The sequence below is a fragment of the Sinohyriopsis cumingii genome, chromosome 1, assembly GCF_028554795.1.
Source record: "Sinohyriopsis cumingii isolate HCF-2022 chromosome 1, ASM2855479v2, whole genome shotgun sequence".
In the NCBI taxonomy this organism is placed as follows: domain Eukaryota; kingdom Metazoa; phylum Mollusca; class Bivalvia; order Unionida; family Unionidae; genus Sinohyriopsis; species Sinohyriopsis cumingii.
Genome location: NC_142961.1, coordinates 35,368,093 through 35,396,067, shown reverse-complemented (window position 1 = coordinate 35,396,067; position 27,975 = coordinate 35,368,093). Strand labels below are relative to the sequence as shown.

The window sequence follows — 27,975 nt, the reverse complement described above, 5'->3', positions numbered from 1 at the left end:
ACGTCAGACTCCTGTGGTACCGTGATACCATGTTTGGCAGAGGTTCTAGCTTTGGACTTCCGGTTCTTCATACGGATGTACACTGCAAGACACTGTTGAATTCGCAACATGGCTGCGTACAGGTTGACGTGTACAATATTCATGGATAACTTAATATTTTGTATTGTAATTGCGACTGTATTCATTTTTTCTCTACCAAAGTCTTGCACTTCACAAGAAATTCTCAATGCAGACGTGCAAGGAGAATACGAAGCTGCTCAAGAAACGGGAGATTTTGGTCCCGAACTGTTGCTACCTGAAGCAGACGACGGAAAATCCAAACGCATGTCCTCTGTGGACGCCAGCCATACAATTGATGCAGAAAATATTGCAATTAAGTTACAGCCTGATGAGAATGAAATCGTTCTTGACAGTGGAACAGCTGATGAAAAAGAAGTCGACAGTGATATAAACGTGTTGCAGGATCCCCCTGAGGCCGATCCTACACTGATCAGGAAGGATAAGGATTTCTTTTCTTTCACTGTGAAGGATATAGACGGAAACCTCGTGACGCTGGAAAAATATAGAGGAAAGGTGGTTCAGATCAAAATGGTTTTATATCTTGTTTCTTTCATGCACATGCACCATTAAGTGAAGTTGTTAAATTGGTATGTAAATTATTTAGAAAGGAAATTGTGAGAAACTTTGATGATGGATACTACACATTACATCCACAATTGACCCGTCATGCATGTACTATATAATAACTATAAGGGAGGACACTTATCTCCTTGCTGGCACGATCTATTTACGAATAAACACTGACATTTCAAGCTACGCCTTGCATTGCTTAATAAATTTGGTACCGATATTTAGCTCCGGCATTCGATTGGATATCCCTATCAAAAGTTTGACTTAATATCATACCTTTAAAAAATGCCAAATCATTTTCCCACGCTACCGCTCAACATGGCCTTGATCACACTTGCTTAATATGCAAGAACAAATGTGCTGAATGGAAAATATACTACCTTCACATTGGCCAACTGAAAATAAGTTGTAAATAAATACAGGATGTCATTTTATTTTAACCAATGAGAGGATAGTATTTCATTCAGCAGGATCTCGCATATTAAGCAGGCACAATCAGGGCTATGTCGAGCGGTAGTGTAGGAAAATGACCACTAACCTGGCTATGGTTTCTCCAGGTGAATCCACACAAATAATTTCTCAGCTGTTGTAACACATCATGTGTAGGTGTGTTGTGGGAATGCTGATGTTCATTGCGACCAGGCCATCATGGAACAAATCAACTGCACACTTGCAGAGCAATTATTTGGACACCAGTATGTGCAAGAATTGTTGATGAATTATGAAGAATGCTCTTGGACATGGGTGTTGCAACTTAGTTCTCGTGGACTATGTTGCTCAACAACAACTGATCAATGTTAGTCCACTCACATTTATCTGGAGACATTTGTTTTACATAAAAGCCTTTGTCCCAAGCAAACACATTAATGGCACAATATTAATGGCAATACCATGTTGAGTAATTCAGACTTTTTGATTATGGCCTCAGAAGTCTTTAAAGGAAATTCTGTATTACCAAACTGAGTTCCCCTTGGTCATGTTGATATTTTCAATGCTAATCCATTGATCACTTGAAGGATACACCATGGATGCAAGCACCCATTGGAAACATTATTGTCCTTTTTCAGATTTATCGCTGACCAGAGCCGAACATATGATGTTGCTAATATAAATCTACCCACAATAGATTATCATGCTTGCAAGATGCTTCTGTCCCTTTTAACATTTAGTATCATTACTTTTCCTGTTCAAATACAATTTTCTTAAAGCAGGTACTTGGTGAAATAACTGTACACTAGCTGTTGCAATAGTGCATTACACCAACTCGAAACTGACCATCCATAAACAAATTTCAGATGTGTTGTTGGGATTGTTTATAAACTTGTAATACCCAACAATTACCATGCAGTCCTGAAGTATTAATTGTATTGGTTCTGGGTCTTTGCACCAGAATAACTCTTAACAGAAATGCCACCATTTCTTTGGGTGAGTGTCATTTCCTTGGGTCGGTCTTGGCATGGCAGGAATTTTGACAGTGGTGACTATCATAGGTATGCAAGTCAGATTTACTATCAGGGCAGTAAAATTGCAACTGGTATGGCTGGCAATATTGGTACAAAAATGTGTACTGCATTAACAGGTATTCATAAATTCTCATGGTAGCACAAAGGAGGCTGAGCTAAATTACCATTATGTACTGAGTATCTACCGAAGATAAAATGATTAAGACAACAGAAAAATGGTGTTAGCAGAAATGGAAAATGCTGTGCACAGATACAAACAGCTGTGCACAGATGCAAACAGCTATCAGTTGAGTAGAACACAAACAGGCCGTAAAATTCAAGTAAATGTTCACAGAAAAATTTATCTTGCATGAGGCTCACCATGGGTGGCCCTGATACAGCCATAGGTTTTCATTTGAGTGGCAAGTCTTGCAAGCAGGTCATGATGGCATGTGCAGACCCACATTTGTTACATTCATGCTTCATTTGCGTGAAAAAAGTAAAGTTATGGAGTATTGAAGGCATTGACCCACATTGGTAAGCCTGGTCTAAAACTCTAATTCTCATAATCTGTATTATCACAAATTTTTGGGATAAAGTCACATACAATAATCCAGAATATCAGATGAGAGATAGCTGGTTTTGACATCAGGGCTGAGCAAATCCCATAGCCCAACGTCCCGGACTAGTCATTTTTGAAGTCGGACAAGTAAAATTATCCAAGTCGCTAGTCCGGGACAAGTGCTTTTTAAAAAAGTCGGGTTTGTCCTTATTTTCGTGCTTTAATCACTATATCTGCCTTTATTTGGCCAATCATGCCCTCAGGGCATACTGAATACTTGATTCTACCCCTCTTCGTGTATACATTTACATCCTGTTACTGCTTGACTGCATATTGGGCTAAGCGACCAAGTTATCAGCAAATCAAAACACGTCAAACAAAAGAAAGCCAGTATGATCAATTGGCAGTGTTGTAAGTGGTTTTATTGCAATGAGTTTACTCAGTCTAGATCATAACGAGCGGCTCACTATGATTTTAATCCAGCAAGTCAGTGGAATTAAATTAATGAAAGGTACTTTACCAAAATAAGTGTTGGTTTCCTTTATGAACTGATTAAATTACAGAAATGATTCTTTAATTTATAATTGATTATACAGATGATTAACTTCCATGTGCGATATTGTGTTTGAAGCGAAACAGTTACGCTAATTAATGAGCTGTTTCAGTTCGTATTTAAAAGAGAAAATTGATGGTATGATCACTTTAGAAGTAGTTGTCAAGTAAGCTGATAGTTACTCTGTGGATAAAATGAGTTTGCTAAATTATTTTCGCAAGGAAGGTAATAACGGTGATTCGGTGAATGTAAATTTGTTTGAAAATGGAGGGATAAAATGTAAGACGGATACTGAGTGTGCAGTAGCTATTTCTGAGTGTGAACAAGGATTTAGTTCAATGAACTTAATCAAAACTTCTTTAAGGAATTCCTTAAACCAAAAGAGATTACAAATGCTAATGAACATTTCTGCAAATGGACCAGAGTTTGAGGACTTTAACCTTGACACAGCTATCAACTGCTGGCTAAGTACTGGTGCAGGTGGCAGACATATACATGGACATATTTTCAAATCCATCAGCTAAAACATATATACATGAACCTAAAGAAGCCAAATGTACAACAACCAATGTTTTTAAAAAATTAAATTCTTTTAAGAAATAATTACGTTGTATATTATTTTGTGTTTTTTCTTCTTCTATGGATTAAGTACATACGCCTCATCAAATCTCGGCAAGTGATTACCATTTTGGGACCAGTGAAAAGTCAGGTGGGACTAGTGAAGAGTAAGGTGGGACTAGTGAAGAGAAAGGTGGGACTAGTGAATTTTCTGAAACCACTTGTCCTGGACTAGTGGTTAAAAACAAAATTTGCTCAGCCCTGGACATCCATTTTTTTTTTGCTTAAACATTAACAAATTGTGTTATCATAGTTAGAAAATAGCTAATAAAAGCCTGAGCATCTGAATTCTGAGAGTGCAACTTCATGGTTGTCAAAAAGAGAGGGAGATTTATCATAGAATCATTATGTGATGATTTACTGCTTCATTATTGATTGCTAAATCAAATTTATTAAAAATTTATTATGGGAAGTTGTCATACCTTTGCTGTTAACTGCCAGACTATAATTGGGGAAGCAAAATAACACTAGATAGCTCTTTGTAAGATAAGTGACACCTTTCCCAAGCCACAATCTGAAACTGACATTCAGTTTTAATGCTAAATATGTCAATTTCTTTACAACAGATCAACTCAAACCAGAGACCTGTCACAGTACACACAAGGTGGTTTTACATCAGAATAAAAGTTGGTTCAAACCTGTGTATATTTATTACACACATAGACTTGAAACTTTTGACTGGAAGGGTTTTCCTCCTGAGATGAGGAGTGTCTCATATCTCTCCTGTCATTCACTGAAATTTCCCTCCTACACAAAATCATTGAATTTTTTCTCTCAGTTTTTATCCACCTCTGGCTTCCATTGTGGTATATTTTCAGTAATACTGGCTGTGATTGCATGATCGTGAACTAGGTTAAGCAGGGCAAGACAATTTGACTGCTAGTTAAAAAGCAGTGTAAACTATTTTATTTTGTCTGCAGGGTCAGTTGGCTTTGGTGTTTGAAGTTTGTCAATATGGATGATACTGTGTGTGATCAGATGTAATTTCAAAAGGATTAAATTCATTAATTGACCATGCTTTTGGAGTACTAATGAGTTCCATCAGCATAAAATAAATAAGATTACTTTGATTGTTTCTGCAGGGTAGGTTCTGCTTCAGTGCTTAAAGTTGTCAAGATGGTTTAGAGTCTATACTGTGTGTGATCAAAGTAATTTGGACTGGAATAAAGAAGTTAAATGATAACAGTTGGATTATGAAAGATTTCAATTGGCATAAAATAGGGTTGGTTTGTATTCAGTTTTAAAATTTGTTTAACATTTAATGATTATAAGCATTTGTTATCTCCCAATGCTTAAATGCCAAAATCTAAGCAATTGAAATAGCATACAGAATTCAGCAATGGATGAAATGTGATTTTCATCGTTTGGGATCAAGTTCAAGGGCATATGAATATGCATTCTCCCCTTATAATGCTGAAGTTACAAGGGTGGAAGAAAGACATTGTGCATCAAGCATAAATTACAGTTCATGAAAGCATATTAAATGGGGCAACAAATATGCCATTTTTGAAATCCATGTTTATGTAGTCTGCATCAAATTTGGATAAAGATATGTTTTCTAAGACACTGTTTACCAGCTTTGGAGCTGAATGTAATCTGTTTATGGTAACAGACCATTTTCCAGACATGGTGAAAATAATGTTTTCTGACTCCAGATTCGCACAAAAGATCTTATACAAATGGACAAAAATTACTCATATAGTAAATCAAGCATTGGATCATCACTGGAACAAAAAGTCATAAACTTGTACCGCAATGAAAAATGTACAATTCTCATTGAAAATTCTTCCTCATTTGATGTTGTTGTTGTATGGTTTAATGCCATTTTTCAGCACACGATAGGCTATACATGGCGGCCAGTATTAATGGTGGAGGAAGAACCCAGGAAAACCCCCAGAAAGAACCACCAACCCACGAGAAGCTACTGGCAGGCTTTCTCACATACCCCTCCTCATTTGAAGTCAAAACTTCTGACCAAATTTTGCATATCTCCTGACTTGTCCTAAGCTGACTTCTCAGTTCTGTTACATGTATATAGATATTAACTGTAAAAATGAACCTGTGGTGTTTATAATAAGTACTGCTATTACTGCATCATGGGCTAAGCATATAGTTAATAATTTTAGTGTGAATTTGTTGCATTTGTTTTTAAAATTTAAGCAGGAATACATGCAGATTTATTACATCTGTGATAAAGGCAAATAGAAGTTGTGCACAGAAGCAAACCAAGTTTTTCTAAACACATGCATTGAATATTATTTTAGTTTTTTGTCAAAAATGTTTTTATTTGCTAAATGTGATTAACATAAAGATGTTTCTTCATTGGTATCCATTTGTGAATCACCAACATCTGTTTTTCCATGGTTAGTCATATATTGGCAGTTCAGTTGTCAGCAGGTCAGTCACTGACATCTAGAGACTCCACTGTAGTGGAAGTGCACAACACATGCCCGGAGAGATGCATTAATGAGTTGCTATGTATTTACACCTTTATTATGCTGCTTCAGCACAGAGTGAGCATGTAGGAGAATAATTGCCTCACTCTGATAGATGGAGAAGCAAAAATTCCTGTGAGCTGAACTGTATAAATGGCAGAAAACAAGAAGTAACAAGGTTTTATCAACTTAAGCCCTGCACATCAATATCCTTCCTGGATTTATAAACAAGTTAATATAAATATGCACTGAAACAGTCTTTAATTAATCTTAAAGTGTTTCCGTTTGTACTTTTAAGAAACAGAAAATTTGTAGCAAAACAATTTCACCCATTGTGCGCTTCATGTATCTTGGAAAAAGAAAAGTGGAGGTCAGAAGGTCACAAGATGATTGTAAATTATATTGTCATATTTTCTTCACAAATCCTCTTTGTCAATAAGTATGATTTAATGGTGTCTTTTATTTTACTAGGTTGCCTTGGTGGTAAATGTTGCTTCAGAATGTGGTTACACAGATGGTCATTACAGGGCACTAGTCCACACACAGTCTGTTCTGGAGAAGACAAACAAATTTGTTATTTTGGCATTCCCCTGCAACCAGTTTGGAGCTCAAGAACCAGGAGTATGTATTTAGAGGATATTAATCTTTTTACTCTATGAAATTTTAGTGTAAAAAGTACATGGTGGATTTTATCTTTTTCAGATTTGATAAGTCTTAAAATTTAAAAATTATGATTTGTTACCATTTCATTTTATAACTTAATTTCTACTAACATTTCATAAATATAGCATGTCTCCAAAAACGAACCAACCTTTACTTCACCTCTGTTGTTGTTTTTTTATTATTAGTTTCCCATAATGGTTGTCTTGAATGTCAACCTTGCATTTTCCTTTTCTCCCATATGTGTTACTTAATTATTTTACATTAAGTGAACATTCTCAGCCATGCAGATCTGGCACTCCCAAACTGGAAAAGACATTCACTATATTGTTTGGCTAGTTTGAGCAACAAAAGGATTAAAAAGATGTCAGTTTGACAAAAGTCAAACAAGAGTTGCCTCCCCTTGCAGAGAGGGACTCTCGCTAAACCGTGTCAGTTGCCAGCTACTAATTTCTGTTATATCTCATCAGCATGTTCTTAGTAGATGCCTCACAAATGTCATCCACATTTTCATCAGCTTGAGTGATCTTTCAGAATTGAATTATCTCAGGGAGGTATACTCCATCAGTTTTCTGGTAAATCTCTTAGTTGCCTGCTCCATGGTCTGTTGTACTTGCAATTCATCTTAGTACTTTACCAGTATTTTTAGGTTTTGTCAAGTTAGAAATCATTTATTCCAAAGGATAAGATCATTTATTCCAAGTGATATAATAATTTTTGTTATATTCTCCAGCATGTATCTTAATTCTTTATGTTCATTTAGTTGTAAGCTTCGCACAGTGGTTAATTGATTTCATTTGTAAATGCCATTGTTTTGATTTCTCTAATTTCAGGTTATTAGATGTGCAGGCTCTTAAGGTGGGTAAGGATATTAACCCAACTTGTAATAATTGTACAAGGGTGTAAAACCATACAGTATTTGTTCTCCAATGTCCAAAAGAAATATGGGTGACCATCATGGCCAGGCAGTTAATCAAACCTGGTTATGGAACTAAGAAATATGCACAGGAATGCAGGCACTATTAATGTTGCTACTGTTTCTGGCTTCATCTCCTATTTCCTTTTGACCAAGTCACTAGAGGCAGAATTATTTTCAGTCCAGAGAAAGATCAGACAATTTTTGCCATCATGGGCGTCCCATAGTTACAGCCACCACCATTGTTAACAGTGACACAATAATAGCATACTGTCATCAGAGTCTACCAGACCAGTACCAGCAGGTACAGTGAACCACCTGTACCAGTCCTGCATATTCCATCACCACATGCTGACCCTGTTAATCGCTATGGTGATCATGCCGTCATGGATTTAAGCACCTCATGTCAGCCAGCCTCTTGCCAGGTCCACTCCAGGCTCTCAGCTCAGCCTTGATCTAAGCCCTTTACTTACTGTCTGATTTGGGTATGGTGATCTGTCTTTCAAGTATACCCAGCTCTCAACCCAAGACCGAGTGTCTGAAACCAAGCCATATCAGTTCCAGGCTTTTTTTGTGAATACCTTGTATTGTTGACCAGCACCAGACAGGTCCCTCCCCAGTCTTGGCTGCATTTTGACTCAGTTCTGGCTACAGCAATTCCCCATTTCCAGACACCTGATACACATCTCAGATATTTGACAATACTCATCATGTATGCCATGCCCTAGTGTGGACGGACTCCCAGCCTCATTTACCATCCCAAGTAACCTGCTTTGCCACCTTAGTCACCACTACCTTTGCAGGTGGCTTCTCATCCCCTCTATTCTTCCAAGTTGGAAGAAATTTGGTCAAAAACACATCTTCCTTCCATGATCTGATAATGTCCAAAAAATATTAAGCCTGCCATACATCATTTGAAGACATCTTCTGGCTTCTGCCTGCAGGGTTCTGTTCTCCTGCTCTATGTCGTCTTTTGAATTTTGTTGATTTCAAGACCAGCCTTTCAAACAACACCCACAGTACAAGATGTGTGGTCACATCTGGTGTCTGGATAATGTGACTGGGTGGGGCATGATGCCCCAGTGCTAGACATCACTATAAACTGTCACACTGCAGACATCATTACGATATGACACACACTCCTCCCTGAAAGTTACATCTCTGGAAGAGCATGCACATCTGTTCAAGTAATAACTGACAGTTTATGGTGTTTAGCACCAGTATGTCTATCAAAGGGGAGATCACTCTAGTCTGAAGCATGGGCAGGCAATTTCTTTTTATCCTGTTTGTTGCTTAAACTAGCCAAAAACATGTTGGGTATCTTTTTTAGTTTGGGATGACTGTGTGACACTGGATGTTCTCCTAAAATAATATGATCTTACAAATTATTGACTAAACTTGACTTTAAAAATTAGTTCTTGTGATTCTTTTCCCAGAATTCATTTATAAAACTACATGTTAAATTGATGCAGCGATCGAGCTAGATAGAAATAGAAGGGCATTTCCAACTCTCCTTCCCTTCTGCCTTTCATGCCCATCCCCCTCTACCCCCATGAGCCCTCCAATCTGGTTCTTTCCTAATCTTTCCTAATCATTAAAACACTTTGCATTTTTGTTGTTTAATATTAATACAACTTTTTTTCTGTTGATTTATTATTGCATAAACTTACAAATGTCAATTTATCTGTTTCTGCTTTCAAAAACATTAAACTTTACTATTGACACCAACACATTATTGCCTCAAATTGCCTTTATTTTATAAAGTGATGTCTCCTTCTACAGAAGTGCTAAAAATGCCCTTCTGCCCCAACCTTCATTAAACAATTCCCTGCTGGAAAACTGGGACTGGTTCAAAAACACAATGTTGTATGCCACATTTATTCACGTAGTTCTGTATTTCACCCATTATGTATATGCAGAAACACATTTATTTATTATACAAACCCAAAGGCCCATTAATTGAAATGAAAACAATAAAAGTAGCATCTAATAAAACATAAAGTTAATTTACAGATGCAAATAAAAGAAAATAAGAACATATGTATTTGTCCTTACAGTAATCATAAAATATTTGTTTTAGAGAGTTCTAAAAAAACTGCGATTTTGTTAGTCATGATATCTGTTTTTGATGTTTCCAAAAACGAGTTATATATATTTTTGTTCTGTTTAAAAGACCATTTTATGATGTTTAGATGAATTGTTTTATGTTGTAAAAACGGTTGTGTATATAAGAATTATTCTTGGAGCATTGTAGGCTATTTTATTTACTAAATAAGATAAGTTAAAGTGACTGTTTATACATTTTAAAAAGAAATACAGAGTCAGTAAAAATGTGTGGTGACAGAATTTGCTCATTGGAGTGTTGTGTAAAATCCAAAACTGATTCATAAATACGTCAGTTTCTGAACTTTAATTGAACCATTTCAGTTTGTCGGACCAATACAGATTGGTGAAGTCTTTTCCTTGCAGAAGATGGATAAAATGTACTTTATGTATGCCATATGTAGTGTGACCCCGCTATAACATGGTAGTTGGAAGCCATAGAACCTGACCATGTTATAGACCAAACAGTGTTATAAGCAACCAGGTTAATTTGCTGAAGAAAAGGATGCATGTACCCCAGAAAAAATTGGGTGGGTGGGTAGGAAATAAAACGTGGGCAGTAAAATATGTGCTTGACTGGCACAGTTACCATCTTAAATCAATACATATTAAATGAGAAATACACCTGTCATGAAAACAGAGAAGGCATTTATAATATTTTACTTTATTTAGGGAAACCACGGATCAGTATATATACATCTATATTGTTTGTATATACATGTCTAATGTATAGAGTATCGACACTGTGTACTTGCCTGCGAATCTCATCACATACTTTGAATCCACAATACATGTAATTCCATCGAAAATATGCACACACAGATTTACAGTATTCAATAATTTTGTCACAGGTCATATAGGTCTGAATTCAGTGGGAAAACATAGCAAAGTTACATAACAAATGATAAAGCATATTTACTTTTAAGAACGTCCCAAGTCAGCAAATATTCATCTGCGTTTTAAGCCGCCGTTGGTAGCATTTGTAAGCATAAACTTTATCCCTGTAGATTGGAAACTTTCACTGCACAGTCAATGTGTTCCAGTCACATTGGAAAATGAAAAAAATCATCATATTCCATTGCTTTTATTTAAGTTTGGTACTGATTTCTTTGAAGAAATGTTCTTTGTTTTTATTGAAGACTGTAATCAGCTTTCTTTGATGAAGGGTGCATGTGTTATTGAAGTCACCGCTAAAGGCCAGCTTTTGAGAACCAAACACATGCGCATTTCTTATCGAGGCAGCAACATCAGATAGTTGTATTGCATGATTGAGACTGGTTTTTTTTCCATTTGCTTAGTATGTTTTCATAACAATTGGTGCTTCAAAGGTAATATTTTCTTTGAAATTTCAGAAAATTATTTTATCAGGGTACATTTTAATAAAAGGAATTGGCCGTCATTTGGTCAATTGTAGTTACTGTTCCTCCCTGAATAGACCAACAAGTATGATGGTTTTTTGTGTGGTTTTTTTTATATATTTGTGGTAGCAGAATGATGCTGCCTTCCACACATGTGTCAAAAATTTAACAAAGGGTCGATGGACAGTAGAAATGCAGATACCTTGTATTCTGGTCTGATGACAGGGATTACTACAGAAAATGTGAGTGTTCTAAAAGATTTAATTCTGAGTAAAAAGAGGAATTTTACTTACCATCAGCTTACAAATGTCATTTTATGTAAATATATTAATTACTAGCGAACAAAAATCTGATGTTAGATAGATTATGAGATAATGCCTCATCCGGTTGATCTCTGCTACCAGAAATGTCAACAACAACAAAATAAGCGGATATCTCACAACATACTGTACTCGTGCAATATGTCAACATAACTGATTATGATATAACAATGCACTGTTAAGATGGTTTGTCAATATGGACACAGAATTTGTTTATTTAACAATAGATGCATTTCAGTGCATTTTATATCAAGTTTGTGGCTTCATTTCATGGGGCCTCTGAATTTCTCCACTCCATACCAATGGGTGAATACACAAGTTTAAGCAGCCAACGATGTTGCCAGTAAATAAAAAATGGCCAGATGGTATATTCTGCCACCAATAAGGGGAAAGAAATCACAGTTTGCAACATTGGTGAAGCCCTATGCTATCCCAGAATAAACTTTTTAGATGTTATTTTTCATACTTTTAAGAAGAAAAAACTATTTTTTCATGTACAAGAAAAATACATATAAAATTTCAGGAGCCATGCCACAATCGTCTTGTATTATTCATGCATAATCTCATCCCCAAAATGATAATACACTTTGTACGGTTTTTTTTTGTACTTTTAAGAAAGACATTTTTTTCATGTAAGAGAAAAACTCATGTATATAAAAGTTAGTGAACCACACCACAACTGTGTTATATCCTCATTAAAAAACTACTTTTTCATGTAGAAAAATACATATAAAATTTCAGGAGCCATGCCACAGTTGTCTTGTATTATTCATGCGTAATCTCATCCCCAAAATGATAACAAACTTTGTACATTTTTTGGGTACTCTTAAGAAAGACATTTTTTTCATGTATGAGAAAAATACATGTATATAAAAATTAGTGAGCCACACCACGACTATGTTATATCCTCATTCATGTTATAACAGAGCATGCTATAGTGGGGTCACACTGTTTACAAAGTATTTGCAAGTGCACTTTGAAAACCCAACATTTGCATTGCTTTGCATATAGTGGCATTAAATTGAGGTTAAAACTGAAGGTGCTTGTTAATCATATACCTACATCATTACCCTTTAGCTTCACTCCTCCCATTAAATAGAATATATTCTGCAGTCTGTGGGGTATGATGGGGGTGATATACTTTAAGAGCCTAAGAAGGTCCATCACTTACTTGGAGATCTGAAATTTTAAATGTTTCAGCTATTAACTGTCAATACAATGAATTTTGTATCAATTCATTGCTTGCTTTTTGTTCCAGACCAATCAGGAGATAAAAAAATTTGCTGAGGACGTTTATGATGTGAACTTTCCTATGTTTTCCAAGATCAATGTCCTAGACAGTGATGTTCCTGAAGCCTGGCAGTACTTAATAGGTGGGTAAACTTAATAAGAATTGAAAGAAAAAACACTGCTTTTAGTGGTAATGCAAGGAGGTTAAAGCATTGCATTAACTTTTGCTTTACCTGCATGCCATATGTTAGACATGTGCTTGTGATCATTGTTGTTAACATACATTTAATTAAAATAATTTTTCCATAGTTTTCCTCTGAAGCAACTACTTGTATTCATTCTTATTGAGAAATGCCACTCAACATAGCAAAACAGGTTGAAGTGACATACTTTAGTATCATTTATTTTTATGAGTTTTAATTTTCATTATTTTTTTATTTAAAAAGAAAAGAAGACATTTTCATGGGTACTTAAATTCGTGGTTTTGCCTGTCAAACTTTACATTATTGTTAGTATTTAATTTTATGGAATGATCTCACAAAATATTTGAAATAAAAATGCAAAGAACAAATCAATAACAACAAATGATGGTAATAATAATAATAACAATAATGAGGACTTTTATAGCGCCTAATCTTTAGAAGCTCTAAGTGCTTTACAACATTAGACAACACCTATATCTTAAAAAAAAACACGTATATAATATCATTACAAAAAACAAACACCATGAAATTAGAAAACATAAAAACATGCTGAAAATATTTAAGGTTGGACACATTATTAGGTCTTTAAGTTTGTTAAGTAATCAGTGATCATTAAACTGTATGGTATCTTAAAATGCACACTAGCTTTATTTCTGTGTTAATAAGATATGAAAACAAATTAAATAAAGGGATTTAGGAATTACGATTCTAAAGGTATTTATTACAAATATTTTGGTATCCAGACCACAAATACATGTACGTTGGTTAGTCTAGAGTGAGAGTCTCTATAGGGGTTTGTGTTGTACTGACACCTAGGAAGGGTAAATAACAGTCAAATAGCATTAGTCACTGTGATTAATTGTTAATAATATAATTTGTGGGATTTCTTTCACTGGTGTGTTTGGAAGTATAAGGCAGCCACCTGGATTTTGTTAAAAGTGCACTTGATGTACTGAAAATAATTGAGCACCCACAATCAGTGTTTTCTATCTACTATTGTTTGGTTGCTTACAAAGGAAAAAGGTTTATTAGCAGTAGAACAATTACTGTGGGTATACTTAATCCATGGTACTTAATGCCTCAGGGATAATGCGTTTGGTTTGTACCACAATGCCAAGGAATTTACTAATCCATACCAGCTCTCTGTATTGTTTAATGAGATAAAGCAGGGGTAGTGGTTTCTAATCAAAGCCATAACTGTTTCACCTGCTTTAATTGTTTCATGTGTAACATGTCCCCACTGACAATCAATCATATTTTTGTTAACTGAATCAAGCTACCTGTAGTACATAAAGATATAATGATAATAATTATCCAATACCATTTGATAGCCAACCACTGATGGAAAAATTATACAATAAAGTATAAATAGTATATTACCACTCTGAAAGTTATATAAGTTTATTCCTTCTTTAAAAAATAAGTTAAAATGAATATTGGTGGAAATAAAGCTTTCTGCTTATAATGCTTTATTCAGACTTAAAGTTATTGAATATGCAGAAGCAAATAACAACTGTGTTGTAGCATGCTAAGTTTGTGTACACAAGAAGCAAGTATAGGAATGGCAGAAAAACAAAGTAACATTAGAAGAGATGCCAAGATTAAAGAAGGCACATCAGACTGGGATGGCTTCATCCCTGAATTGGAGGAAGAGCTCATTGATTTTATTAGTGAATGTCAACCAGGCAGATACATTGTCACAAGAATTATAATCAGTCTGTGTTCTGTGTCACAAGAACTGCAATCCGTCTGTGTTCTATGTCACGAGAACTGCAATCAGTCTGTGTTTTATGTCACAAGAACTGCAATCAGTCTGTGTTCAATGCAAATGGTGAAAGATGCCAAATACAAGTGAGCAGATTCATCAGATTTGTTGCATTGCACAAAAGACTTGCTAAAAAATCAATCAAATCATTTCAGAAGTGTATCTTCCAACATAGAAAGGAGTGCTCATTTGAGCTATCACAGATCAAAAATTCCGTACGTTCTGTTTCATTAGGCTTGAAGAGATTTTATTTTAGTAATGTGGTTTGCTGAAATAAATGCATTTAGAACTTATATGATGTTGTCGCGGATTTCTGGGTTGACTGATGTGCAAGTCATGCACATTTTAATGTTTTTACCTTTTCATTTGGGCGGTTGTAGACTTACATGCGAATGGGTTTAAAAGTTAGCATATATGGTAGGCTTCTTCAAGGTGTGTACACATTGATGAAGTTAGATAGGCATTTTGGACTGTTGTTAGTCAAAGAAATGTAGCAGAGTGCAGAGATTTCGTGTTTGATTCTGGAGCAAATGGGTAGCCAGTGGAGAGCTCAGTTCTTGTTAATCAAAGGACAATCCAAGAAGCAGTGTTTGAACTCTCTGAAGTTTGTGTTGTAGGTATTGAGATGAACCAGGTAGAAGAGAATCACATTAGTTAGGTCTAGAATGTACTAAGGAACACAATGCTTTTAATGGCATCAACAAAGAAATTAATACATTCTTACAATTTAAAAAGCAGATGGAAATATCTTACAACCACATGAGAATTCTCCTCACCACCTTGATTATGGAACAGTAGTAACCTTTGTTCACCTTTGGAAATAAGTCAGTGATTTGTCAAATAAAAAAGACTCCTTATTCCTTACTCGTTTAACTCATTTTCTGTTTAAGACTAAAGTTGATTGGCATCAGTCTCAAAGTTTATATTCTTTTTGAAAACAATGGGGAAGAAATGGAAAATTTATGATTGGATCTTGTACACTATTTCTCAACAAATGCCAACAAAGAATTTCATTTTTCTTGCAGAGAAATCTGGGAATGTTCCCAACTGGAACTTTTGGAAGTACCTTGTTGATTCAAATGGACAGGTTCTGAAGGCTTGGGGTCCACGGATACCGGTTGACGACATCTTCCACGAAGTGAAGGAGGTGGTAGACAAGGCAGTGTTTGAGGATGAATCTCAGTTTCCTCCTCATGGAGGTGAACTATAGAAAAATGAAATAGTTTTTTAAATCATGATCAGTGATCACTGCTTCTTTTATTCATTGTCAAATGATATGGTAGCTTCATTGATTGCTGTTGTCAAGTATGTCTGGAAAATCATGTTTCTTTCTGCATGCTAAGATGAAAACTCACAATGATGCAAATATGTGATTTGTATTAGATTTTGGATACAGAAATTGTGTCATTTTCTTTTTTTTGTGATGCAAAAGGCTGGTGTCTCGTTATTAAGTCCAGATTGACTTCTGTTCAGTAAATTAGTCTATGATGATGCAGTAATGTAGCTAATTCATTGTTGAGTCCATATCATTGTTTAATTTCTACAATTGTTGTCTCTGTTCTCTGTTTAGTCTTTTATCTTTTTGTCTCATTATTACATTCTCTACTCATAGTATTACTTTTAAAAAATGCTGATTTAAATAATAAATAAATAAGTAAAAATTTACATTCACCATAAACAGCCATATTCTTTCCAGGAGATAAGTAGCACTGATATTGCAAAGTGCAGTGACAAATGTGCCATTTTACACAAATGAAGTTGGGATTTGTATTTTTTGCAGAAACTATCTGTATTTTCCAATAGTATTGAAAATCCCATTACCAGAAATTTATGGACATATTTGTTAGAACTTATGTTATCCTGCATCAGATGGGGAAGATGCAAATTCAGTTGCTGCATTTCAGATCAAAAACTAGGCAATGCAGTTGATCCCTAGGACTCGGTTATTGCAGTTTATTTGATACCTGCGGCTGTACTAAGAGATCAATACTCTCGTGCCAATTGATTGAAATACACACTAGGATGGATCACATGCATTATTCACCACTGAGCACATTTTTTGGAGCTTTCACAAAATGTCCCATGGCTAGTATCTGATGAATCTTTTAAAATTTGTCTGTGAAATGTTCTGACCATTTTAATAATATTTGCTAAACATGGTGACAATTAATCAAGCACACCCTGATGAAAATGCAAAATTTAGCTGGTTACAAAAACTGACAAATGTCCACAATTTGCTGTGTGATCAACTCCAGTGCAGATCAGTCAGTAAATGATAAATACTTAGGTCATTTTATGAAACTTTCTCATAAACTGTTAATAATGCATTGAGTTTTGGGTATGTTCACTAATAGATCCATGTCTTCTGATTGCTGTACCAAAATTAAATTGCCTTAGTGAGGAATCATTCAGGTCAGAGGCCCAATTTTTGAGGTTGTCCAAGCCTAATTGTCTTGTTAATACTAGTACAAATTATTCATTAAAAATAATCCTTTAAAGAAAGCTTGTGTCACAGAGTAGCATTATCAGCAAAATTGCAATAAATGGATAAATACATAGAGTAGATTATCCAAAGTTGGGGGAATTGGAAGAAAACTTTTGATAAAAACAGGGTTTGACTAACAGAAGGTCATAAAGGTGCAAGTTTACATCAGTACACAGAAATAAAACAAAGTACCATTTCAGTTTCATGTTCATGAATCAGTGCCTCTATCAATCTGTCCATCAACACTTTCAATGATGAAATTTAACATTACTAGGAATTATTCAGATTTCCAAAATAGCATACATGAAAGAAATATTTAGAGTCAGATGTCCAAAATAAATTCCAAATAGGAATGGTTACTTGAGTAGGAGGAATTCAAATCACTGTACAGAAGGCCCACAACAGTGGAAGCTGATAGTGAACACAGGCTGTTGGGTCATGTTTTTTTATATACAAAATATTCACTATTCATGCATTATATACTTATAGTCAGACACTGTTGTATATAGCATGGTTTTATACAATTACCTAGTCCACTAAAACGGTCACATCCTGAACAGTTCAATTTCTAGTGTTTTACATAAGCAGGAGTTATAGTTCCAGCATGTATATTTTCCTGACTTTGGCTTCTGCACCATTACTCTATCAAGGATTGTTGGATTTGAACCAAATTTATCATGCAGCTTTATATTCATGATAAAATGAACGAGTTGGATATCCAGCATTCTGTGGTATAATTTATAGAAGCTATGACACCTGATTGTTCTCCCAGTACTGGTTTCTGCAGCATAATCTTGCTCAGGATTAATGGACTTGGTGTGATGTGTTGGTTACTGCAAAGTGATCTCCCATGAGTTATTGATAGATTTCAGCTCCAGTTACATTAATGTTCCCATTGAAAAAAATATGTCCTTCATATTTTTGGTGGGTCTAACTTCCTTTGTTTCATTACGGACCAAGAAAACAATTGGATTCAAATCATAATTTAACTTGATGATAATAGGATTTAACTTAAATATATATATTAGTCACACATAAAATTAGTGTCTTGTTTACAAAAGATGCCTCCAAATCTCGAGATTACACATTTTTGCATGACGTTAATAACTTCCATAAATTTGTTTTGGGAGGATGACCCAAAAGATGGTAGGCATTGAACTAAAGAGGGATGGAATTGTGTATGCCTTTGACATCAGGTAAAACTATCAAATCAATTCCCTCACCAGCATATAAATTTTTGTTTTTAATTGTTTATAATGATCATATATAATTGATGAATTTCTTTACCTTCCAATCAGAACAGCATCAATATTACTATACAGCCAAATTGACCAATAAGTGTGTGTATGTGTGTGTTTTCATCAGTAGTTTTACACCCCTCCATCTTACGAACAATTACAATTGAGATTATCAGTGTTATTAAGATAATACTTATTTGGCACTCTCAGTTGTTTACTTTTTTCTTAATTTTTTTTGTCATAAAATAATATTAATGTTTACATTTTGTGTTGCTCTCCCAATATTTATTGCAAGGAATAGGGAATAATATATCTTCATAGCTTGTGATCAAGGAGTAATCCCCTTCCAATAGTTGTGATAAGATTAAAACAATGTTTTGGTCCTCTTGACTACACAGCTAATTCTTAGCGTATCATATATGTGCCAATGATTGCATTCATTTTCTTCATGTTTCATATATATTTTACAAGAAACGCCTTAGCATATTTTCTAACTAGTTGCTTTGAGCCATATTTTTGTTGTGCCAAAAATTTCATCATCTGTATGCATATATTTTATCTCTTTCAACATAAATATTTTTCAAGAAATGAGTTGTTTTGTTGGGGTATTTTTCTTCATGGAGCTGCCAATGAAACAATCATACCTAAAAGTGTTTTTTGTAACTGTTTTAGTACCCTGGAATTTAGGTATGAAAAAATATAAATTTTCCACACTTTTTGCTCCTGAAATTACAAGATCTTCAGCCATGCTTTGTATTGGATTTTCTTCTTTTATATAAAATTTTATATTGATCAACAGTGCTTTAGAAACATGATAGAGAACTTAAAATAATAGACATTTATACTTCAAGACTTTGCACACTTAAATGAGAAACCTGATGAGTTATCATATATTGTATGTGAAGCCATACAGCTGACATTATAAAATATTAGACAGTAATTTTAGTTGCTCTTTTTTCCAATTCTGTGAAATTTAGAAATAACATGTATGTCCATGGTGGTGCAAATACAGGTTTTGTAGGAAACAAGTTTAAATTTCCTTCCCGTATAAAGGCTAGTTGAAATTATTAACAGAAACATTAATGTTGAATTGTGGATGTAGTTTTTAAAAAGGAGTAAGTCATTTTCTACAAGGATGTAATCAGCCAAAGTGCCTTTTCATTGCAAACAGTATTACAGTGTTTGTTTAATAAACTTCATGAGAAAAGTTGGCATTGTTTTTATTTGTTTCCATGAAATTGTTAATATCTAGAATGTTTACTTAAAGGTAATTTATGATATGCTGTGAATGCAGTCCATTCATGTATGCTAATTTTTTTCAAGACGGCATTATCTAAAACTTTAGAGATGCTTCATATCTCTCTCTCTCTCTCTCTCTCTCTCTCTCTCATGCTTTGTGAGATGCAAGATTGTTGAAACAGTGAGAGAATGGCACCTCTTGGATATATGAAATCTTCTTATCACAACTGCTCCTGAATGGATCATCGTGGGTTTTCACTATGTACGTAGATGATCCATAATGAAAATGGTGCCAATTTGACATTCAAGATGGTGGCCTTCTTAAAGTATTGTTATCAACACTCCTGCAGAAGAGATCATTGTATAAACATGTTATGATCCATACTAGGTCCTACATGAAAATGGTACCGATCTACTGTACAACTTGGTCACCAAGGGCAGCCATCTTGAAATTCTTATTATTAATACTCCTATAAAGAGGATGGTCATATCAGCATTGAGTTTTTGACTGAAAGTCTTATAATAATATGTAGACAATCGCAAATTAAAAATTGTTGCGATCTTATCTACAACATGGCCACCACAGTGCCATCTTAAAAATTGTGTCACTGCTTCACTTGAATGCATGGTCATATTGACAAAGGGTTTTCACTAAGGTGGTGCTCTACAATTTCGCATTTTGCATAGGGTTGGAATTTTAAAGAAAAAGAATTTCCCCAGCTTTCCTCACTGGTTATACTGGCTATTTAAAAAAGACCTTGTATATATTGGGTATAATTCAAAGAACCTTTGATTCCCTTTATTTTGGTGTAGGATTGATGGGTATAATATGGGTTATAGAGTATACAGCTTGGCCATACTCTAGATGTGCTTCTTTCAAAAAAGTGCTAGCTCCACTTGGTCATTTTCACTTCCTGAACTGCAGAGGTAAATTGTATAAAAAAGAGCTGATAACTTTTTTTTTACATTTTATATATTTGGTAATTCATTCATTGCACTTTCAGAAGCTGATATTGTCTAGTCTGGCAAAATTTATTTTCCCTATTTTAATAGCTGCTATGCATAGTGTACTTTAGACTAATTCAGGCTGATTTGTTTAGCACAAGGGAGCAGTCATTTTAGTTAGCAGTGTGCTTAGGTCATGTACAATTTCCAAAAGTACAATATCCAAAGAAATATCATCCACATTACATTAATGTAGTATAGAGGTATGCCAACATTTTCTCCATTGTGCATGTTTTAAATGCAAACAACTGCACCTTACATACGTCACTCTCTCAAAAGTACATAGTAACGGTGAGTGCCCCCTAAATGAATTAGTAAGATCTCTTTTGGGTCCCAGTGAAAGTGAGGCTGATCAAACCTCCAATATGTCTGCAGTGGCAGCTTTCTTGAACAGCTGTTATAGTTTTATGCACCACTAAGCCTCATACTGACTAATATGAGATGGAGGCAAATTCAATCATTTTACAGCTTCATAAACTTAATTTTCCTGCTAAAGTTCTGTTGTTTTATTACATTTATTAGGACAGAATTTTTTTAGTAAAACTAATAAGATTGAAATTTTCTCTAAATTGTACTAAAAGTAATTTTTGACTAAATAATATTGAAAGTAATTTTCTGTCAAAATAGACTTAGATTAAATCCATTTATTTCGATATTACAATTATATACTATTTAATAAAGATTGCGCCCTTATGAGCAAAAGGCAAAATTCTCTATACATTTCCCTTGTATCATAAGTCAGCCAAAAAAATCTACAGTCGGTAAGTTGTGAGATAGACGAACAGACAAATTCCAAGGATTCCTTCTAGAAGGGTAAATGAGCTAATCTGGCGAAATTGTCTACCTAATGACGTACATAGACCCAGACGATAGTCCGTAAGGAACGATGTAGCCTCACTGAGATTCTGAAGTAACCCAAGAACTAGACCTCTCTCCATATTTGGCCATGTCCTAAGAAACTGGTATAAAAAGGGTCAATCCGCGGACACGCCAGTTCACTCGTCAGTAAATCAAAGAGGCTGGTGTTACAGGTAAGATTATTGATGTACAATTTTTTTTTATATAGTATAAGAATTTTGAGTGTTAAGATGTTAATCTAACATCAGTACGTTGCAACATTGGATTGATTTAGTATTTCTTTACTATTCTTTAATATAATGTATTGGAAAGTTATATTGTTTGAAGACTTATATTTACTTGTAATTATATTATTATGTAAAAAAAAACTACTTTCGCTACCAACTTCATACTCAGTAATAGTTAATTTAGAAATAAAATACTCTTTAAATAATAGAGTTTAATATGTTGACATTTTAGATTAAATTCAGTAAAATATATTTACATTAAATGATTGCGGTATTAGTCTGAAATATTGAATTTTAGATTCTTCAGCTATCTTGAATTTATTCGATATTTAATTATCTGTATTATGTTCTGAAAGGCAGAAATGATACAAATGTATGATGTTGAAAGTGAAGGAATATCGTAGTTTTATATGTATCTCTTATATCTGTATTTTAAGTTTATGTAGATTGATATTGGAATGTAAATTTATATGTTGAGTATTTCAATAAAGAGTTCACTCGGCAGAAACTCAAAGAGGCTTGTGTCGTTACAGCATCCCGAAGTACCTCCCGCATCGCCATATTCCCCAGATGTAGTCATATCTTCGTTGTCAAAGTGACACCTCTTTCAAGAGAGCTTGAACTTCTTCCTTTCTCTCTCTCTGTCGGGTCATGGAAACGGCTTGACTAAGAGTTTATGAGACGAACAGTCTCGTAAAACATGGTTTAGATTTTGTTTAATAATTGCAATTTGATCTGTTTTAGAATTTTACAAATGCCAGTGATGTTGTAACATTGCAACATGAAGAAATATCAGGTATCATGTGATGTGCCACACAATAAAATCCTTCTTTCTTGAGATTCAGTTAATAATAGACAATGATAGACCTTTGTTGAGGTAAATATAAAGTCTTATGAACATGTTAAGCCTCATAGACTGACCTGAAGTGGAGGTGAATATTACAAGTTTATGAAAGTTTACTGATGCATGAAACTTCCTATTCACCAAACAAAATGTCCTTAATTATTGTATTACATGATGTAGGGAAATATTTATAATTTAATTTGCTTAATATTTGTATAAATGTCATTTTATCGCCCTGACGCTATGAACGTAACCTTATAATGTTACAAAAAAGTAAATGATGTCATGACCATGCAATATGAAGAATGACTATGCGACATGAAGTAATATTATTTGCTGTTTAAATTACTTGATTCTTACAAGATTCATTTAATATAACTTGTTCATTGTTCCTCCTGAATGGATTGTCAGATCGACATGGGGTTTTTATTAGAAGACTTACATTGCTTAATTGAAATGAAAAACGTTATGAACGTCAGACTCAGATGCGGGAGGTCGCGGGTTTGAACCCCGGCCGAGTCATATCAAAGACTAATAAAAGTGGTACTAGCAGCTGCCTTGCTTGGCGCCCAGCCTTAAGAGGTTAGTGTTAGGACTGGTCAGCCTGGTGTCAGAATAATTTGAGTTGGAGAGACGTGATGCTACATGTCTGTGGCATGATGCCCCGGTGCTAGACATCACTATACTTTGTATCACTGCAGACATCGTAGCGATATTACAGAAACAATGTTAAAGCTACGTTTAAAATTTAAATCACACACACGCACGCGCAGCATGATTCCTTTAAAGGTTTGATTGGTTTTGTTGGGTTTAACTCCATTTTCCATGATATTATAGACTATGCATGGTGGCCAACACACATTATAGAGGAAAACCACGTACTCACAGGAAGCTGCTGGAAAACTTTCTCACATAACCACGTTGGTCGAGCCGAGAATCGAACCCATGCAGACAGAGGTGATAATCAGTGATGGCAAGGGGACGTCCATTAATTATGTCAACAAGTTTTAGGCAATTTTGTAGCCCCCCTCTCCCCCCCTTGTCAACAACTGTCAAACTTTCAGTGACCCCCCAATAACATTTTACCCCCACCCACCCCACAAACTAACAATATTTTATACGGCTGGCTTTTATGCTAAAAATAGAATTATGGAAATTAAAAGGCCTACAAATAAATTTTAATACATTTTTTTTATACTTGTTTAACAGATTTCAAATTGACTATAACACTTTGAATTCATGAAAAAAATCGAGAGTTTATATTCTAGCTTTCGTATATAGGCTACAGCAATTTTACAGCACATGCAAATGGGGGGGGGGGGGGGCGGCATTTGCCTGAAATGAACAAGAGTCTGTTATCAAAGTGTACAATATTTGTAAGGCATTAAGGTTACTGCATCTGGTTGAAGAAGTTGTATGCTTGTGTAGGCTACATAATTTATTTTATGTATTATGTTAAAGATGACTGTATAATAGTCAAGCTCTCAAGTTTCCTAGGTTCAGTTATCCATCCTTGGAGGGATAGCTCATGGACTTCAATATATATAGCATCTATACATATAACATAGATGCTATTTAATAGAAGTCCATGGATAGCTATACTATTTACATGTATATGGCTCAGTGCAGTCTTTGAATTTAGTAACAGCTTCCCTTAGAAATCTGTCTACAGTCTACAATCTACACTGAATAAAAACAAAATGTAATGATGCAAGACTATGACTTCCTTGGCAAGAGCTCAACCGGTTTAGGATTAAACTGATGGGCTGTTGACGGGCAAGCGAGTGTGTGCCATACCAACGCACCGACTAATTTCCTATTTTTTGATTTATTAAATTTATTGTAAAAAATAACATTGTTGACGTCAATTTATCTTGAACGCCCCCCTCCCCCATATCAACAATTGTCAAACTTCTTCAAACCCCCTCCTCCCCCCACCCCCCATTTTGTTGACATAATTAATGGACGACCCCTAAGCGTCTTAGACAACTTGGCCTTCTGGGGTCCCGTTTAGAAAGCAAAAGTGGTATGCAGTTGGATGTAGTAGTGTATGATATACCCGGGGAATGGCGGAGGTCCGCCAAACAAATTCATTGAAAATTTGGGAGGTTTATTATGATCATTACTTTCCGAACATGAAAATTTGCTAACATTTTTTTAAAGGAGGGTGGCAGGGTAAAGAAATGGTCTTAAGCATGGGTTTAACATTTAAGAATTAGGTCAATTCATTTGCTAATATGTTTGGCAATAGCATTTGTTTGATTTGAATAAAGTGGTCAGGTGAATTTTGACCTTGGTCAAGGGCAATCGGGGGACTTATTCCAGTAATCCTGTGAGAGCCTTGTAGTTATTCCAAATCTTGGACCTAAATTGGACGCTTGAGTGCTGTATTTTTCAAATATTCGTTATAATCCACTGTGGAATCAGAGGTCTGCTTGCCTTCAATCAGTGCTTAAACTTCTTTCTTTTCGTACCTACGTACTATTTAAGGTAACAAAAAATAATACGGCATGTCTGACTAAATTACTTTCTATGATATGAGAAAGGAAATGAGACGTTGTGAAGAAGGTCTCCTGCACATCATTTTGCGAAATGAAAGAGTGCGTGTTTTTTATGCTTACACCAAACGAGAGAGAGAGAGAGCTTCCATGTAGATTTATTTCTTTAATACGTGTGATTATTATGTTTAGTGTTAAAGAAAGGTGATACCGTGAACATGATATGTCATTATTTAATTAACCAGACAATTAAACGATGATTTGCATTGAATACACAAGCCTTATGTGTATGCTTTCATCGGTTGAATACAAGTTATGTGTTAATCATTCAAGCATGAAAATACTTTAGAATCTTTTACCAAACTCAGAACGTTTATATTTCATGCGCCAAAAGTGTGCTCAAACAACCGTCGTTTTCTGATTAGGCCTTCTATTTAATAACCTGAAGGGAACGTTTGACCAGTGATGTATTTAAGAAATGGCACAATAATAATAATAATAATAATAATAATAATACCGAGGTATATGTATGGCTTTTCGATATGTTTACTCAAAGTACAATGTAAAATATAATACCCAAGGACTGTGACTCGTTCATTACTTCCTGAAATCAATACACAAGCCTTATGTGTTAGTCATTCAAGCAAGAAATTACTCATGAATCTTTTACTAAACTCAGAACGTTTATATTTCATGGGCCAAAACTGTGCTCAAACCACCGTCGTTTTCTGATTAGGCCTTCTATTTCAATAACCTGAAGGGAACGTTTGACCAGTGATGTATTTAAGAAATGGCACAATAATAATAATAATAATAATAATAATAATGATAATAATAATAATACCGAGGTGTATGTATGGCTTTTCGATATGTTTACTCAAGGTACAATGTAAAATATAATACCCAAGGACTGTGACTCGTTCATTACTTCCTGAAATCAATACACAAGCCTTATGTGTTAGTCATTCAAGCAAGAAATTACCCATGAATCTTTTACTAAACTCAGAACGTTTATATTTCATGGGCCAAAACTGTGCTCAAACCACCGTCGTTTTCTGATTAGGCCTTCTACTTCAATAACCTGAAGGGAAAGTTTGACCAGTAATGTATTTAAGAAATGGCACAATACTAATAATAATAATAATAGCGAGGTGTATGTATGGCTTTTCGATCTGTTTACTCTTTTGTACAATGTGAAATATAATACTCAAAGAGCAATACGGTTACCAGACTTGTGCCCATATCCCGCTTCTAATCGGTCATACTGTTTTAGAACAAACCTCTAAACTAATATGTCATTAAAATGAATATATTTATTCCCATGCTTGCAACAATTATTAACTGACATATCATTGTTCTGTGAAAAATAAATGGATTAGTTAATAGGCTGAGCATTATTTGTGTGTCGTGTTAAAATCACTTTAGTGTTCTGTAGTAAAGGGAACACCCCCCACTTTAACAAAAACTAGGAAATAAATATTAAATGAGAGCTATTCTTCAGTAAGTATTGAGATTCCACGGCAGATTCTAAAAGATGTATCGCCAAAGTATAGCCTTTATGGGCCATCTTTCTCAGATAATGCATTTGAAGATAAGATTACATTCCATTTGCGGGGCCTAATGGTCTAAAGTACTCACGGATCACTGCCATCTCACCTCTGTCTGCGTGGGTTCGAGTCTCGGGTTCAGCCAATGTGGGTATGTGAGAAGTTTGCCGGTAGCTTCTCGTGGGTCGGTGGTTCTTTCAGGGCTTTTTCCGGGTTCTTCCTCCGCTATTTATACTGGTCACCCTGTATAGCCTATCTTGTGCTGAAAAATGGCGTTAAACCCCATAATAAATATAACAACATTTAATTCGCTTAAAATTTATAAAAAATTCAATTAGTGATCAGTTGGTCGAGTCTTTTGCGGCATTGAAACACATGCTGGCAGTAGAGCAACGTTCTAGAACACCAAAGTCACACAAAGTACTTAATTACATAGGGTGGTGTCTAATATCTAGATCTGTCATTCCCATTTTCGATATTGGACACCATATAATGCAATTAACGTAATTTCAATGACTTTTACAGCCCACATAAAGTCACTTTCCCAGCGACAACACGATCGCCGAACAGGGCTAATCATATTGTAGGAATCTACAAGTTTGATAAGAGTCCAACGCATCACCGCTGAACCACTGTGGCTCCACAGTTCTTGCAACTGGTGCTCCACACCACAAATTCTGTGACCGCATGACAATGTACTAGTTATAACGGTTCTAAAAGTCATCAAATATAGTCAGGTCCTTACTTATGTATCTGCAAATCTCAACATGGTGAGAATGGAGTAACATGATACATGTATAATTATAAATATTAATTCATGTTTATTGATGTTTTTAAGTGTTTTTGTCATACTTTCACACTTTAAGTACTTCTTTTAGCAAATGACGGTAAACTACCAGATCCAGAGTATCGAGAGAAAAAGAATTGCCAATAAATAAGTTATAACAAAATTACAAATGAAAGAAAGAACGAAAATAGAAAACAAAGAATAAAATATAGCTAAAATTAGTTCGATAATTAAAACTCGAATAATCAAAATCTTTGCATTGATTTACTATGTTCAATAATCACAAATATTATTCAGTCTAATGAAGACAATGAATTCGACATCATCTGAAATTTTATTATTTCGATTCAAACGAAATCGATTTTAAATTGTTGTTAGACGAGAAGGCGATTACAAAGAACAATTGTATGAATCTAGCAAGACTAATTATTCAATCATAATGCATAATTACA

The 27,975-nt window shown here is 34.8% G+C and overlaps 1 protein-coding gene across 1 annotated transcript; it reads left to right on the top strand.

Moving 5' to 3' along the window:
- The first annotated feature begins 18 nt into the window (after positions 1-18).
- On the top strand, positions 19-19,725 carry LOC149806691 (protein peroxidase GPX7-like). Its single transcript, XM_089956633.1, has 4 exons — positions 19-573; positions 6,712-6,861; positions 12,856-12,970; positions 15,821-19,725. Exons 1-4 carry the CDS (start codon positions 109-111, stop codon positions 16,003-16,005), a joined length of 915 nt encoding a protein of 304 aa, XP_089812759.1. The 5' UTR covers positions 19-108; the 3' UTR covers positions 16,006-19,725.
- The last annotated feature ends 8,250 nt before the right edge of the window (positions 19,726-27,975 follow it).